This window comes from Gossypium raimondii, chromosome 3, assembly GCF_025698545.1.
Source record: "Gossypium raimondii isolate GPD5lz chromosome 3, ASM2569854v1, whole genome shotgun sequence".
In the NCBI taxonomy this organism is placed as follows: Eukaryota; Viridiplantae; Streptophyta; class Magnoliopsida; order Malvales; family Malvaceae; genus Gossypium; species Gossypium raimondii.
This window is the reverse complement of record NC_068567.1, coordinates 36,460,629-36,479,047: the sequence shown is the minus strand read 5'-3', so window position 1 is coordinate 36,479,047 and position 18,419 is coordinate 36,460,629. Positions and strand designations below refer to the sequence as shown.

Genomic DNA, 18,419 nt, shown 5'->3' with positions numbered 1-18,419 from the left:
CGAGGATAAATTAATAATTAATATTAGAAAAGAGAGAAAAAATTCATCTACAATATTTGAAAGAAAAATAGAAACAATAACTACATTAAAATTTTCATTTTCACCAAAGAAAATTGCTTCAAACTGACTGAATAAACGATTTGACTGTAATAGATACTTAGGAGATATAAATTGTGGTATAATTTGACACATGGGTTTTACTCTTTTTTTTTTTTTTAGGTTTAGAAACGGTATTTAAATTATATTCAGTTTTCGGTGTTTAAAACATATTTTTCCTCGGTATCTAAATTATATTTTTTACTTAAAATGATATCTAAATTATACTTCTCTATTCAAATTACCTCAGCAGTTAAAAAATTTCTTAACTAATCATTTTGTGACACATAACAATTTTAACTAAAAGTCATAAAATATTAAATATTGTTTCCTTGAATTTTTTAAAAGAACTTATAAACATATTCATTATTTTTCTTCACCCAAGAACTTAAGTTATAGAAAATTCAAAACTGTCGTAAAAATCATCCAAACCCAATTTTCAGTAACAAAACCAAAATTCTTACGAACTTCTTTTCCTTTTTAAACCTCGATTTTGATTCCTTTCTCACCCCAATTTAAAATTTATATATTGTTTTTATTAAAAATAACTTTCTCCATTCTTTTCTATATATTTTGTATAAAATAGTTATATTCGTGAACTTCTATAATGAAAAAAACTCAAGATAAAGCATGAAATCTAAATACAAAGAAGAAATTTAGTAGAAAAAAGATAAGAGATTTGAAAAAAAAAAATCTAACGATCAAAAAAGTGTATTAGAAGAGAAGAAAGAATCAAAGGGAGGGAGAGACTCAAAAAAAATTGTAATTTAATTGAAGAAAAATTATCTCGCACACCACTTGTGAAATTTTTTAAATTTCATAAGTGAGTTAAAGGTGTTATATGGTCCAATAGGGTATATTAAAAAGTTAAAAAGGAAAAAAAAGTTCATCGAAATTTGGGTAGTCACCGAAAATTGGGTTCAAATGAGTTTTTTCAATAGATTCTCAAATTTTCGATCATAGAATTTTGGGGTGAAAAACAAAAAAGATGGATGTGTTTATAAGTTTAAAAAAAACTTAAAGAAAATAATATTTAATCTTTTGGGATTTTTTTAGTTAAAATTATCACATACATTAACTAAGAGATTTTTTAACGGCCAGGATAATTTGGGTAATAGAATATAATTTAGATACATAGTTGTAAAAAAATAAAATGTCGGTAATGACAATATATCACAAAAAAAAGAGAAATAAAATAAAGAACACGCAGATTTTTACGTGGAAACCCTTTTGGGAAAAAAATCACGGGCAGAGAAGAAAATTTAGTATGTCGAATTCGAATCATTACAATAGAAGTAGACTATGTCTATTTATAGGCTTGTAAAACCATATTCTAATAGGAGTGTAGTAAGATTGAAACACATTATTCTAATCAATATCAAATAGATGAAGTTTAATAAGGTTTAAAAAACCTTATTCTAAAATAAAATAAAAGAAGTATAGTTTTATAGGGATTTTACTTTTATTTTATTTTACCATTGTATTTTATTTAAATAAGGATTCGGGCCACTTAATTCTAACAATCTCCACCTTGACACTAATTCTCAATGAACAAGTTCTTCATCGCGAACTTTCAACGAACAAGTTCTCCACCTCTTCCATAAAACCCCTTAAGGGTTTAACTTCAACAATGAACACCAATCAAGTCTAAGCAATGCTCAAACTTGGTTATAGGAAATGACTCATTCATCATATTTACAAGATTTTCATGAGTACTAATTTTTCTCACAACAATATCACCACGAGCAATAATATCATGAACAAAATGATACCGAACATCAATGTATTTTGTTCTCTCATGAAACATTTGATCTTTTGTAAGGAAAATGGCACTCTGACTGTCACAAAATACTGTATTGATTTAAAGGTCTTCATTGAGTTCACTAAAGAGTCCCTTCAACCAAATAGCTTCTTTACAAAACTCAGTAATCGCTATGTACTCAGCTTCAGTGGTAGACAAAGCAACTGTAGTTTGCAAAGTGGCTTTCCAACTGATTGCACAACCTCCAATTGTAAAGACATAACCTGTGAGAGATCTTCTTTTATCAAGGTCTCCAGCAAAATCAGCATAAACATACCCAATGACTTCATCTCTAATTCTTCCAAACTGTAAGCAAACATCATTAGTACCTCGTAAATATCTTAAAATCCATTGAACTATTTTCCAATGTTCTTTACCAGGATTTACCATGTATCTGCTAACTGCACTGACTGCATCTGATAAATTTAGACGTGAAAAAACCATAGCATACATGAGAGATCCCACTGCACTAGAGTATAGAACATGTGACATGTACTCAATCTCATCATCTGATTGTGGAGACAAAGTCGATGAAAGTCTGAAATGGGCTGCTAAAGGAGTACTAACAGGCTTAGCATTCTGCATATTGAATCTAAAAAGAACTTTCTCAATGTACCTTTTCTGACTTAGGTACAATTTACTTGCTTTTCAATCTCTGAGAATCTCCATACCAAGTATATTCTTTGCTGGTCCCAAATCTTTCATCTCAAATTCTTCACTTAGTTGGGCTTTGACCTTTCTTATCTCTCATTTATCTTTCGCTACTATCAACATGTCATCAACATAAAGGAGTAGATACATAAAAGAACCATCACTATTTTTCTTAAAGTAAACACAACTATTAAAGCTACTTCTTTTAAAATCATGAGAAGTCATAAAGGAATCAAACCTCTTGTACCTTTGTCTTGGTTACTGTTTCAAACCGTAAAGGGACTTTTTCAGCAAGCAAACATAGTCTTCTTTTTTCTGAGACTGTAAAACACTTTGGTTGTTGCATATAAATATCCTTCTCAAGTTCTCCATGCAAAAATGCAGTTTTTACATCTAACTGCTCAAGCTCCAAATCATGCATGGTCAAAATACCAAGCAAAGCTCGAATCGAACTATGCTTTACAACTGGGGAGAACACATCTATGAAGTCCACTCCTGGAATTTGGCTATAACCCTTTGCAACAAGCCTTGCTTTATATCTGGGTTCTTCAACTCCTGGAGTCCCTTCTTTCTTTCTTTTTAAACACCCATTTGCAACAAGCAACCTTTTAACATTTAGGAAGTTTAATAAGATCCCATGTTTTGTTTTTGTTGAGTGATTTCATCTCCTCTTGTATAGCAAACATCCACTTTTCCGAGTCTTCACAGCTAACCGCATCAGAAAAATAAGATGGCTCTTGGTTTGCATCTATATCTTCAACCACATTTAAAGCATAAGCAACTAGATCAGCCTCGGCATACTTCTTTAGAGGTTTAATTTCTCTTCTAGTTATGTTCTTGGCAATAGAGTATTGTGGTGAAGAAGCAACTCTATTTTGACTTTTTGTACTGGCTTGAAGAGTCAACTCTGTTGCAGATTCTGGATTAATCTAATGCTCCACCTGTTTTTGATTTTCTTTATTGGAAGAGTCTTTAAGAGAAAAGTTAGGTAGCATAGCGGTTTCATCAAAAAACATCTCTGCTATTTACAACTTTTCTATTTTTAGGACACCATAACTTATACCATTTTACACTAGCTTTATAACCAAGAAAAACACATTTAATAGATGTCGATTCTAATTTTCCATTATCAACATGAGCATACGTAGGACACCCAAAGATCTTTAAATCAGAATAGTCAGTAGGATTACCAGACTATACCTCTTGTGAAGTCTTTTTCTCAATGGCAACGGATGGAGATCGGTTGATCAAAAAACATGCAGTAGAGGCTGCTTTGGCCCAAAATGACTTTGGTAAGTTGGCATTTGACAACATACATCGAACCTTCTCCATGATCGTTTTGTTCATTAGTTCTGCAACGCCGTTTTGTTGTGGAGTATGACGAACTGTCAAGTGTCTCACGATCCCTTCTAACTTGCACAGCTTATTAAACTCATCATAACAAAACTCTAAGCCATTGTCTGTGCGAAGGTATTTTATTTGTTTTCTTGTCTGTTTTTCAATCATAGTTTTCCAAGACTTAAATGCGGAAAACATATCGCTTTTTTGCTTCAGGAAGAATGCCCACACTTTTCTGAAAAAATCATCAATAAAAGTTAGCATATAATTAGCTTCGCCTCTCGAAGGCACTCTGGATGGCCCCCACATATCAGAATGAATATACTCCAATGTTTCCTTCGTGTTATGGATTCCTCTAGTGAATCGAACTCTCTTTTTCTTCCCAAACACGCAGTGCTCACAGAACTACAGTTTACAAATTCCTTGCCCATCAAGAAGCCCTCTTTTGCTCAATTCTGTCATGTCATTCTCACTCATATGCCTTAGGCGCATATGCCAAAGTTTAGTAATATCATCATCTAACAAAGAAGAGGATGCGACAGCTACATCACCAGTAACAGTAGAACCCTGCAAAACATATAACTTGGTAGTCTTTCTCTACCCTTTCGTCACAACGAGGGAACCTTTGGAAATATTCAAAACCCCACTTTTAGCTGTGTATTTGCACCCTTTTGAATCAAGAGTACTCAATGAAATTAAATTTCTCTTCAATTCTGGAACATGTCGTACGCCACTAAGTGTTCTAACAACTCCATCAAACATCTTAACTTTAATTATTCCAACACTTGCAATTCTACATGAAGCATTATTTCCCATCAGAACAACACCTTCAGACACTATTTTGTAAGTTGTAAACCAATCCCGATTGAGACTCATGTGGAAGGTGCAGCCCGAATCAAGGACTCACTCCTCGCTCACTTTAGAATTGTTGACAGAAGTGACTAGAAGTTCACCATCGCTGTAGTCTTCTACAACATCAGCTTTACCAGAATTTTCTGGTTGTTTTCCATTTTGATTCGCAGATTCCCTTTTGATCTTGTTCTGTAACTTATAACACTCAGATTAAATGTGTCCTTTCTTTTTGCAGAAGTTACAAGTTTTACCTCTATTTAAAAACTTTGATCTACCCTTAGATTTACTGCGAGGATTCCGTTCCTGTGTCTTTTCACGATCATCATCAGCATTCCGATCTTGTCTCTCACAAATAATGAGACTCTCTCCCTGAGAGTCAATTTTAGCCACAAGGTCCTTCATCTTATAATACGAGGTTAAAGAATCATAAACCTCATAAACTGTGAGAGACTCACGGCTATATAAAATTGTATCTCTAAAGGTTGAATAAGACGGTGGCAACGAACAAAGTAAAATCAACCCTAGATCTTCCTTATCATACTGAACCTCCATGGCCTCCAAGTTTCAGAGAATTTCTTTAAACACTGTTCAGTGTTCGTGCACAGATGCACATTCCTCCAAACGATGAGCATAAAGACGCTGCTTCATATGTAGCTTGCTAGTTAGAGTTTTCGACATACATATTTGTTCCAACCTCTTCCATAATCCAACGGTGGTCTTATCTTTCATCACATCCTGCAAAATTTAGTTAGACAAATGCAGATGTAATTGTGTTAATGTCTTTCGATCCTTTTGCTTCTTCTCTTCCTCCGTCAATGTTGAAGGCATCTTATCTACCCCTAGCAGTGCTTCCTCTAAGCCCATCTGTGCAAGAACTGCCTGTATCTTTATCTGCCACAACGCGAATTTAGTGTTGGATCCAACAGCGAAATTTCATACTTCAAAGATGCCATTACCGTGATTGAGATGAACAACCCGAAAGCTCTGATACCAATTTGTAAAAACTAAATGTCGATAATGACAATATATCACAAAGAAAAGAGAAATAAAATAAAGAACACAGATTTTTACGTGGAAACCCTTTTGGGAAAAAAATCACAGGTAGAGGAGAAGAAAATTCAGTATGTCGAATTCGAATCATTACAAGAGAAGTAGACTATGTCTATTTATAGGCTTGTAAAACGATATTCTAATAGGAGTGTAGTAAGATTGAAACACCTTATTCTAATCAATATCATATAGATAGAGTTTAATAAGGTTTAAAAAACCTTATTCTAAAATAAAATAAAAGAAGTATAGTCCTATAGGGACTTTGCTTTTATTTTATTTTATTTTACCACGTATTTTATTTAAATAAGAATTTGGTTACTTAATTCTAACAATAGTAAATTTAGATAACTTTGAGAAAATGAGTATAATTTTGTGATTTAAGCAGGTTTTAAAAGAAATGCATTATTTCATATGTTTTAGGATGTATGATAGATGCTAACTATAATTGTATTTAATTGTAAGCTTAAAATTGTAAGAATTTTGAAATTTTAGATTTGAATTTTACTTATTATAATTTATAATGATAGATTATAATCATAGGTATTTAGAAATATATTATTTGCAATTGATCTGTATTTATATTTATAATATAAAGCGGAGACTACGTACAAAAATAATATACTTCATTGGAGAAAAAAAGAACCAAGAATCCGTTTCGGGTATAGTTTCTCCCTATAATTTGAATAGATTGTGTGATCTCAATAAAAATCTGATAAGAATGGCAGATAAAAAGTTGATGGAGACTGATACTTGTTGATAAGGTTTGTAGGACTCCATCATCAAGTGGATAAAAGAACAAATCACGTGTATTCGTTTCTAGGTTGTTTGGATATTATATATGGTTAATTATATGATATATTGTTAGTGGTTTTTAAGATTTTATTATATTTTACAATATATTTGTTAACTTTTAAACTGTTTTTGAGCTAAAAACTGTATTAAATAATTTTCATATATATAAATATATATTATTTATAAAGCCCTCAAGTATACATTAATCTATTAATAATATTGTTGATTAAGATGGTGTTATAAATTAACTCGACACCAACTTAAAATTGAGGACAACACCATGATAAATAATTGTATTCATTTAATAATCTTAAGTTAATGTGTATACACGTGTTTAAATTTAGTTTTACTTACAATTCAATCTAATTTTTATTTTAATATTGTGCATATTTCATGTGTTACTATTAATTAGTTTTAAATCATATATTTTATTATTTATTGTATTATTTTTAAACACAAATATGTGTTATAAATATGTGATTTTCATATATATGCACGTGATAGAGTTTTGGCACGCTATTCTATGTGTCTGTTGACACGAGTGTTAGGGTATACTTTCCTAGGTGTACTGGTCTCAAAGAAAACAGAGGAAGAATTAGCCAATTTGAATATCATAGATAAGGAGGAAGTGGCTTTTCGAGAAGAGACGCTGGTGGTGGAAGATGATTACAAACTATGTGTGGTGGGACGATGTCTGATAGAATACTATGGTTTATTTATGATACCCAATTAGAAGGACATTCATTTCAGATCTTGGTGAGAAAAGGTATTTATTCCAATTTTTTTATGAAGTGGGCATGAACAGGGTGTTAAAGGGTACCCCATGGATTTTTAATAATAACTTACTATTGATGCATAAGATCCAGCCAGGGGAGAATCCGATGTTAGTACTACTACTATTGTTGTGTTTTATGCGTGGAAAACTTGGCCGTCAAAAATTGTGTTTGGCTAGAACATCTCATTGAATACGGCGGCGAAGAGGAGAAACGCAGTGGTTAGCCGGTGGCTGCATGAATCTAGTGGATTGATTTGCAAAAATTCGGATATGGAATGTGGGGAAAATAGACGTAATCTTTGAGATGGAGGGGGCATGCAGAGTCATCGGTGGGATAACATGGACAAAATATATCCTAATCCCAATCTCATTCCATTAGGGCCTAGAATTATGTCGTCAAATAGGATCCAAATAATAAATAGTTTATGGATCATGGGTTGGAAAACAAATGCATGAATGTTGTTGGGCCTATGGACCTGACTATGGACAGGGATGAGGATCCCCTTATGACAATGGAAGGGAAGAAAAGGCAAAGCCTAGGGGGGGAACCGTCTATTATTTTGAATGAAGTAGGAATGGACCATAATGAGAAATCAACTAGCTCTTTCATGCAGAGCAATCGAATTCAATGAAAACCCTAAGTTAAAACGTCTGTGGGTTGGGGAAGCCACGGGCTGTTAATCGTCTCCGGGATAAAACTGAGAGATGTTTCCCCTCGACTTTTGTTTCTCAGAGAAACAAAAATTAGTGCTAAACGAATGGAAAGTGTTCGAAGGAAGTGTGGTTTTGGCAATGGCATCGATGTGGGGGCTATAGGGTCCAAGGGAGGTCTATTATTAGGATGGAAAGACAACTATTTAGTTACTTTAAAGAGTTTCTCACAACGCCATATTGATGTCACTATTCAAGATGATGATGAGGGATCTTTGTGGAGGTTCATGAGCTTTTATGGGAATCCAGAAGAAAGAGATAGGAGCTTGTCATGGGACTTACTCAGACAATTCAGTCACGATCAGACGATTCATTGGTTGGTTGTAAGGGATTTCAATGAGATAACTTTTTCATTTAAGATGAGAGGTGGATGTTTCCTATCAAAAAGGCAGATGCATGATTTTCGTTCGGTGTTGGAAGATTGCAATTTAAGTGACTTGGGATTTATTGGTAGATGGTTCACATGGGAAAGAGGTAGGTTTGCATCTAATAATATCATGGAGAGACTTGATTGGGGTGTCGCAAATTCAGCATAGTGGAATCTATTTCTCGATTATACAGTTGCGCATTTGTATCACTCCAAATCTGATCATTGTCCTATTTTATTTGACACGAGGGGAGGTGCTCGGCGAAGGTTAAGGATGGGTAGTTATAAGTTTCGTTTTGACACTAACTGGTGTTTAGAGGAATCTTGTAAAGATGAAATCCGGTGAGGGTGGGCACTTTCATCAGAAGAGGTGCTTATTAAGTTAGAAAAAACTAGGAGGACATTTACAGAGGTGGAGCCATCACGTTAAAATGGATAGAGTGGTGGGAAAAGGAATTTGGAATAATGACTATTGGAACTTTATGATCAGGACCCAGGGGATGATGTTTTAGCAAAAATTGCTGAGATCCAATTAGGTGTCAGTTTGGAAGCAAACAAGGAGGAATTGTTTTGGGAACAAAGGGCCCATGTCAACTGGTTAAAAAATGGTGATCGCAATATTAGTTTTTTCCATAAGGCTGTAGTAAGTCGAAAGCAGAGGAATAAAATTAGGGGTTTGGAGAATGGTGAAGGCAGTTAGGTTACTAAGAAAGCAGAGATGTTGCGTATTGCATTAGATTATTTTATGGACATGTTCACTGCATCGGATGCGTGGGATGACATGAGAATTTTGGGCCTAGTACAACGAAAGATTACGAATAGCATGAATGATGATCTTTTGCAGTCGTTTACTGAGGAAAAGATTCGGGCTACAGTCAAAGCAATGTCCCCTGTTCGAGCCCCAGGTATTAATGCGTTTCTAATGCTTCTTTATCAAAGGTACCGGCATATAATAGGCCATCATGTTACTCAATATTGTTTAGCGATTTTGAGTGGGGAGGTTGGGATGAGTGAAGTTAATAAAACCCATATTGTCTTGAATCCAAAAGTTGATAGGCCCAAAAATATGACGCAATTTAGACCCATTAATCTGTGCAATGTCATTTACAAAATAATTACAAGAGTCATTGTTGGACGGATGAGTGGGCTATTGGACTATTGCATAGATGAGGCCCAGGAGGCTTTTACACTGGGTAGGCAAATTTCAGATAATGTTTTTGTCTACAAGGTTTTACACTTGCTCAAGATGAGAAAAATGGGTAAAAAGGGAAACTTTGCGCTTAAACTCAGTATGAGTAAAGCATAAGACTGAGTGGAGTGAGATTTTTTGGTCGAGATGATGACAAATTTGGGACTTCATGCTGACTGGGTCACTTTAGTAATGAGGTTTGTTTGTTCGGTATCCTATACGGTGGGGGTAATTGATGCAGTCGGTGATCCATTTTGGCCTTCGAGATGACTACAGCAATTTTTTTTTTTTTTTTGCTATGTGCTGAGGGTTTTTCTACCCTATTGAATGTGGCAAAGTTGACTTGGGAAATGAAGGGGGCACAGATTGGTAGAGAAAGGTTTGTTCTTAATCATCTATTCTTTGCATATGAATGCGTACTATTTAGCGATGCCTCTAGGGCAAATGCACAGGTTGTCTGTAATTTAGTTTTGGAGTATGAATCTGTTTCTGGTCAAGAGGTTAACTTTGACAAGTCTCTTATATTCTTTGGTTCGAATGTGGAAGCACAAGAAAGAGATGCGGTGGGAGAGGTTTTGGGTGTTAGAATTGTGCAAGACCCAGAAAAATATTTAGGCTTGCCAATGATGGTAGGAAGGCAGAAAAGGAGAGCTTTTTTGCACCATGTTGATCGATTCCGTAAGAGGGTCGAAGGGTGGAGTACTCGATTTTTATCGGTAGGGGGAAGGAGGTCTTCATAAGATCAGGCTACAAGTGATTCTAGTTTATGCAATGTAATGCTTTCTCTTACCGAAATTATTGTGTCGTAAGTTGGAAGGCATTTTAAGTAAGTTCTGATGGTCCTATGACAAATCTTTTCAAGGTATCAGTTAGACCAATTGGTTATCATTATGCAAGCCGAAAGATGATGGTGGGTTGGGGTTCCGTGATTTATCTAAATTTAATATTGCAGTGTTGGCGTATATTAACCGAGCCCACTTGTTTATTAGCGAAGGTGTTTAAAGCCAGATATTTTCCACAAACAGATTTTATGTCTACAAAAATAGGTGCTTCCCCATCTCTTACCTAGAGGAGCATTCGGAGTGGGGAGCGAGTGAACATACGGAATGATTCATGGCTGCCTGAACGTAGGGATGAGAGGGTCCCGTGTCAGAACATTAATATCAGATTGACTACGGTGAACCAATTAATTAATGATGATACTGTTACCTGGAATGAAGATAGGATTTGCATGCTGCTTGGATCGGATCAAGCTGAGAGGGTCCTCAAAATTCCTTTTTAACTTTTTCAAGGCTTCCAGAAACAGTGGTGCGGAGGTATGAAGGGTCTGGTGAATACTCAATCAAGAGTGGGTTAAAACTCCTCCTTGAGGATGAATTACATAGTATGGGTGTTTACCCATATGACACTGCTACAATTACAAAATTTTACAAGAAAATGTAGGCACTACAACTTCCAACAAAGGTGAAAATCTACGTGTGGAAATTACATAACAACTATTTGCCTACTTTTGAGACCCTAGCTAAAAGAAAACTGTCAGTTGAAGGTGTTTGTCCACTGTGTAAGGACGCGGAGGAGACTGCTGAGCATCTGGTACGGTCCTGACATATCCTGCAGCAGTTATGGATGCATCTAAAGATTGCGGTGACTCCAACGATGGTGCCCTCATATTACAAAGAATGGTTAGGCCAGGTGTTTATTAATGCAGATAACAAAACCAGGAAACTAATGGTCACATCTTATTGGGCTATTTGGTACATGCGTAATTGACTGGTTCACGAGGGGATAAAGTGGACAATTCATGAATTGGTGGGTTTTGTCTAGGGGTATGTTCTGGAAATTGAGGCCATTTGGGCCTAAGATTACCAGTCCAGACTACTATGAAGGAATTGTGGAGGCCTCCAAAAAGGGGCAGCATAAAAATAATTTTGGATGCATTGTTTCATGTAGCAAGCAACGTATCTATCTCTGGGATTATTGCTAGAAATGAATCGGGTCAGATTATGGGAGCATGTACTTACCCTCACCTTGATGTAGCGAATGCGTTTTTAGCAGAGGCCTGCGTGTGTGAAAGAGCGATCACCTTTGCAGAAGAGATGACATTCCAGGATGTCCATTTTGAAGGAGACTCGCTGACAGTAATTAAAAAGATTAACTCAAGAGAAGAAGATAAATCGGTGCTCAGGCCAGTTCTCCAAAACATTAAGGATTATAAAGGGAATTTTGACAGGGCTACCTTTTGTTTTGTTCGTAGAAAAGCTAACGTGGCGGCGTATGTGCTCGCGAGCAAAGGTCGTCGGTACCAAGAGCCCATGTACTGGGTTGAAGAAGCCCCGGAGGTGGTGGATCGGACTGTGGCTGAGGACTGGGTTAAATGGCTTTGTGGTATGGAGAAACTCTATTTCGTACTCCATGAAGGTCACCAAAGTTTTTTCTCTCTGAAATCAATCGTTTCAATCTCATACAGGTGTGTTGGGTCAGTATTTGGGGAGATTTCGTCTGGTTTTCCTCTGTTGTTTTGGTTTTCTAGGGTATGGTTGGGGGTTTTTGTTTTTGATTTCTTTAATGGTCTTTTATTGCTGCTTGTTTTTTTTTTTTTTTTTGCATTTTCAACTTGTTTTGATTGGTGGTATGTGTCGGTCATGTAACCTCGGGCCTGAGACCCCTTTATTTAATGAAAGTCATGTGTTTTAAACCCAAAAAAGAATAAAAAAATTCAGGCTTAAAGTCTACTTATTTTATCACTTTTTGGCCTTAATTATTTTTTATCATTTTTATCTTCAAGTTTTCAAATTTAACCAAATTGATTTATTTTCAATAAAATTTGATTGAAATTTTAATGACATTAACATGATAACCTATCTAACAGTTTACATATACTTCACCGCTAATATAGATATATTTTTATAAAGTTTTTATGGTTTTAATTTTTTAATTTTAAAATATATATTTTTAATTTTATGAAGTATAAATAGATTTTCATGCAAATGATCACGTCATTGTTGTTAAAATTTTAATGGTATAGTTAAAATTTTCATTTAAAAGAAAATAACTTAACTAAAGTTTAAAGGCAAGAATTAAAATAATTTCAAAAATTAAGAATAAAAAAACATTAAAGCATCTAAAAAGCAATATTGTAAAATTTTCGAAGGAATGGAAATTCTTGAGTAGTACATCATCGTATTCAGCTGTTGGCATTATAATGATGTCATTTGTCTTATTTAATTTAGCCACTAGAATTTGAATTATAAAACTATACTTGTTGATTATATAACAAAGGACAAATTATATTTAATACTACTAATTTATTAGTAAGTTTATGTTTTTTATTCTAATTTAAAATGTTATAAAATGGTCATTGAATATTCGAAAGTTTTTATTCAAGTAATTGAAATATTCAAAAGTTTTTATTTAAGTCATTGAGCTGTTCAATTTTTAAAAAAAAAACTAGACTAGCGAGCTCTAAGTATTTGATGATTAGCACAGTGGATCAGTACCTATCAATGAGTAGAACATACCTATCCAAGTCGATATGAAGGTTAGTGATAGAGATTGAAGAAGAAAATTATTTGGATTTTGGTTTACAGATTCGTGATGTTCAAAGTTGTTTCATGAAAAAAATTGAACCATAAAAAGAAGAGTAAGGAGAGCTTTCGATTGGTTTAAGTGGTGCGAACAAAGGTCATATAATAGCCATTTTAATAGCCCAATGACTTAAATGAAAACTTTTGAATAATTCAATGAGTATTTTATAACTTTTGAAATTGAATGACCAAAATATAAAATTATTAATAGTTTAGTTACATTTGGTATACCTCATCCTATAAAAAAGTAATAATAACTATATGTGTTTTGGTCCTCTTAAAGGGCAGCAATGAAATCGAACAGGATCCTCAAAGAAAGGACACTTTTACTTTGGTTAAAATTTTTTGGCTAAATTAGGCAATTATGTCATTTTTTTTAAAAAATTAGGGAAATAAGCTAATTTTAAAGGCAACCGTTGTTGCCCCAAAAGGAGCATCATCTTTACTCTATCGAAACAGTTATTGCCTGTCTAAGAGTCCTCCTACGTCCACGGTAGTACCGACCTTTGGATAAGAAGGAAGGTTAAAGATATCGGTTGCATGGAAATTGAGGAAAGAATTACGCCGATTATATTAAGAAGCCCCACAGTTTTTCCCTATGATTATGCCTTTAAACTTCTGTATGCTATTTATATGGCAACATTTTCGGGTATCCGAAAAGTTTGAGCTTTCGACTACGTAAAGATCTTCAATTGCCTCTCCCGTTATTCTCTAATCTATAATTGCATAACAATAGTCGATTGAGACCCCTACGTAGACTTCCACCCACGACCGTACAAAGTAAAATAACCCAATAACCCGACTTACACAAGATAGGATTTGGAGGTTGTCGAAACCATTTTTTTCGAAATTTGAAAAATGGGTATCGATTTTGAAAATGGAAATGGAGTCGCCACCAATCTTTTATTGTGGTGTGATCGAATCACCTTGAAAATAATTTTAGGTCTGCGAATTTTGAGAAAACAGGTTCGGGAGTCGCTTACGCACGAGGAAGGGTTAGCACCCTCGTGACGCCCAAAATTGGTACCGAATTGATTGTCTAATGTCTTAATGTCGAGATTTTGAAAAGATTTTAAAATACAATCCTTTTATTTTGAAGTTAAATTTGACCTTTAAAAACTATGCATTTTGAGAAGGATATCGATTATTTGGGCCAAGAGAGAAGATCAAAACCCAGTAAGTTAGGGTTCGATTTCACCAAATTCCCAAATATCGAATATTGCATTTATTTTTATTTGTTAGAAAAATCCTCGTCTCAAGAAAACAATATGCCATGCCCAATACGTTAGGACACCACGTATCGAATTCTCGAGAACGAGCTATTTATTTATTTCGATTAAAGCACATCCTCAATTATTTAGCTTCAACGATAAAAATTAAAACCCAATACGTTAGGGCTCAATTCTCTCGAGGATTCCAAATTTCGGGTATTGCCTTTATTTTAAAACGAGACGATAAAACGCCACATCCAGTAAGTTAGGATCCAACATTTTGTAATCTTAGGAGCTTTATTTTAACAATTGTATGGTTTTACCAAAAAATTAGATACTTGATGATATAAATTCATCGAGAAGAATTGAAGCTCAGTAAGTTAGGGCACAATTCTCTCGAGAATTATTTAACACCAAGCCTTTTTTTGAATTTTGAAATGAAACGATTGTGAGGCTTTAATAAAATTCAACTCTTATAAACAACATAATTGAATAGCAATATTCAAAATAAAAGATAAATGGCAAACTAAATTTACATTAAGGAATATCCAAGCATACAATACATCAAAATTAACAATCAATTTCCTAAAGGTATTCGAGTAAAATAAAATAACAATAAAAATAGTATGATGATTTAAAACAATTTGATAATAATGCTAAAGAAACAAAGAAAATGTTTAAATGAATCTTAACGAAAGAATTAAAAGAGAAAAACTTAAAATTAATATATACATTTCAATTTATATAAGTCAAATCTAATGTAAATAATAGTATGTAATAATAATATATAAAAATTTAAAATAAGTAAAATAAAATAACAAATTTAAAAGGAATAAGGCTTTTGTAAAAAAATTATCATTTGAAATCAATACTATGTTGTTATATATATACGTAAAAATACTACATATACATATATATAAAAATATGAAATATTATGAAGTTAGAAAATTAGGTTAACTAATATATATATAAATATACTATTAAAATAATAACAACAAGTGAAATTAATAATAATAAATCAGTTAATTTAATGAAAATGGATTTATTTTGAATTCAAACAAAATTCTAAGGCTTGATTTGAAATAAATATGCAAACGACTGAATTGAAAGCCATTTAACATCCAAGGGACTATTACAGCAATTTAACGCAAAAATCTTCTCTAGCATATGATTTGAATATTCAAAACGGCGCCGTTCAAACATGGATCTAAATGAAAATAAAATAAAATCTGCGATACGATTAAAAAAACTGGAGGAAAACCGATTTGAAATAAAATCTGATGCGAATGGACTAATTTCAGAAATAAACCATTGAGTAGAAATGTGCGGATCCTCCCCGGGTCAAGTCACCGCGCGAGTTAAAGGCCTTTAAACGGCGCCGTTTTCAAAGCTACTGAGACATGCTTGAAACGGTGTCGTTTCAAATATCAGCATAAAAATAAAAAGGAGAAACCCTAAACTAAGCCTAATTTGTCACTTGAAGCAAACCCTAAGCAAGCCTCCTCTTGTTGCTGCGCCGTTTCGTGCCTTTGATCTCCTTCCGGCTCCGATTGCGACGAAGTAGAAGGTAAGACCGGCCACGAGGTACGCTCCTCCCCTTTTCTCTCTTCCTTTTCTATATTCTGTATATGTGCCTCTATGTATATAGCTACTAAAAAAAACTAAAAAAAGAAAGAAAAACAGTCGAAAAAGAAAAACAAAATGGTAAAGAAGAAAACCTTCTCTTGATTTCTTTGTATTGATTTTTGTGTGTGTAGAGGAGAAAAAAGAAGCCCCCTTTACAGATTCAAAAAATGGCTTTCTATAGCCGAAAATAAAAAATTACAAAATAATGATATATTTTTGCTCTGCTCTTTCTTTTCTTATTTCTATTTTTTTTTGCTAGCCTATTCGCTCTGCTGTTGTTCTCTTTCTGCTTTTCTTGCTACGTGTTTTTGCAAGTGCAACCGTCGTACGGAAGAGGCCGTTCGTATGGTGACGTGGAAAGGGCCAGAGGCGCGCATGTGGGGCGTGCTCGTACGGAGGCTCGCGCACACACACGAGAGGGGGCTCGTGCTCGATTGCGGCGCGGTAATCGCTGCAAGCTACTAGGGTTCCCCACTTCTGACTTTGCGTTGGGCCGCTTCATGATTGGGCTAGGGGGAATTGGGCCTACTTGGATTTAGGCCTGCTAATGTAAAAAAATGGACTGTATTATTATTTTTTGGACTTTAATTTTTAATTTTGGTTTACTTATTACGGGCCCGGGCAAAAATGGGCTATTACAGAGGCAATGGTACCATCTCGGCAGGATATATGAAATGCGTGGATCTCAAAGCAATATCGCATCACCGATGGCTCAAGAATACCTCAAACCGAAAATTATATTAGCGACGAAAAGTTTTAACACTGAAGCAGGGAAAAAATGAGAGAGAAATATTATAAAGTGGAGGGATAAAGGCTAGGTGAGATAATGTTTTTGAGATGATGGAGTATGGAGGGGGAACCCCTCTTTCAAGTGTGGGGGAAGGGTGAGATTTTAAAGGAAAAAATGTCGTGGTCGAAAACACGTTGCAAGACCAGCGTTTTCATCGAATATCTTCAAAACATTCTTCAAATCTACAAAAAAAAGTCAGGTTCAAGTAGTTTTTTTTCCAAAATTTATGAAAATTTTAGTGAAAACTCGTCCAGCTTCGTTCTCTATTTCTATTTGAGAAAATCCTTAGGAAAAGCATTTTATTTCCACCGAGCTAAAACAAGATGTAAATGTCTCTAGTAAACCAAAGTTATCGTTTAATAGCTATTTTGCTTCAATCTATCCCATCAAAAAAAATTGAAGATTTAGTTACGATTAGAAATACATTTTTCTATCTTTATCCATAGATCTTTTCCTCATACTTATTCAATTGGAAGTATTGATCCAATTGAAAAAAAAATTATATTTCATAATTTCATAATCCAATTTTTCAATTTTTAGTTAGAATATAATTAAAAAATTATATATAATTTAATTGGCCCTTGGATCCAAATCACGAGAATGTATAGTCTTCCTCAAATCTTTCATTGAGAGGTAAAGGATTATTCCTGCCATGTTGGTAGGAAAGCTCAGCTAGCTGGACGAGTTTTCACTAATATTTTCATAAAGTCTGAAAAAATACTTGACCTCGGGAATCCCGGGTAAAATTTGAAGTACGTTTTGAGGCACTGAATGCAAGTGTCTAATTTTAATTAGTGATATGTAAAACGCATTTTCGAGCACTGAAGAGCATTTCATTACCATTATTCGACAAAAGTGCTTCCTCAGAAACATATTTTGAAGTACGCATTACCTCTTTCTTTGTTCAATTTTGCTATTAAAGCACCAAAATATTCAGAACTTAGGCACGCAACAAATTCATACCAAACATCGAAGAGTTGAGTTACGAGAATCATCTACATTTCTTTGGATAATCGTTTAAAGATTTTTTTGGTTTTAAATATCCAATTTTTATTAAATTAAAATGAGTCAACGAGTGAAATCCGTCATTTATTACGACGGTCAAATCTGTAATACAAAAGTCAGGATCGTATTTGTGTGAGCCCAGCCCATAGAATTGGCTTTCAATCGTACCATTCAATTACGTGAGCTACAGAGTAGAATAATGAGGAAAGTCAAGGGTTATCTGATATGAAAGGTGAGCTCAAGGTGAAGGTAATCATATCATTACACTACTCAAGCAAAAATGCTGTAAAGGAGTTATATGTCGAGTTTGTCGAAGCTGATGGAGCTACTCCATCTTCGGCCATCGTTGCGGCTAATGTTGGAATCGAAGCTGAAGCAAAAAGTCCTACAACACAGTTGTGCGGTGCGTTCACTGGTTTACTACAAAACTTTTACTATGATGTCCCTGAAACATCAATGGATAGAGATTCCTCAGTTTTCAGCACCGATTTAAACTTCAATAGCCACTATTAGTCGAGGTATTTGTGAAACCCAAACCTCAACAGCCAGGCACGATATTCAATTAATGCTTTCAATTTCAA

At 34.4% G+C, this 18,419-nt stretch overlaps 1 protein-coding gene and 1 long non-coding RNA gene across 2 annotated transcripts; one reads left to right on the top strand and one right to left on the bottom strand.

The window, feature by feature from the left end:
• Nucleotides 1-9,972: 9,972 nt before the first annotated feature.
• On the top strand, nt 9,973-10,362 carry LOC128039947 (uncharacterized). The gene has a single exon (XM_052628887.1). It carries the CDS (start codon nt 9,973-9,975, stop codon nt 10,360-10,362), a length of 390 nt encoding a protein of 129 aa, XP_052484847.1.
• A 220-nt stretch (nt 10,363-10,582) lies between these two features.
• On the bottom strand, nt 10,583-12,227 carry LOC128039784 (uncharacterized). Its single transcript, XR_008194431.1, has 3 exons — nt 11,859-12,227; nt 10,832-11,754; nt 10,583-10,743 (listed from the first exon to the last, which is right to left on the bottom strand). It is a non-coding gene; the product is annotated as an uncharacterized LOC128039784 (long non-coding RNA).
• Between the last annotated feature and the right edge of the window lie 6,192 nt (nt 12,228-18,419).

What these genes read in the sequence shown, in the direction of transcription:
- LOC128039947 (XM_052628887.1), top strand. Translation starts at nt 9,973, where the DNA reads ATGAAGGGGGCACAGATTGGTAGAGAAAGGTTTGTTCTTAATCATCTA.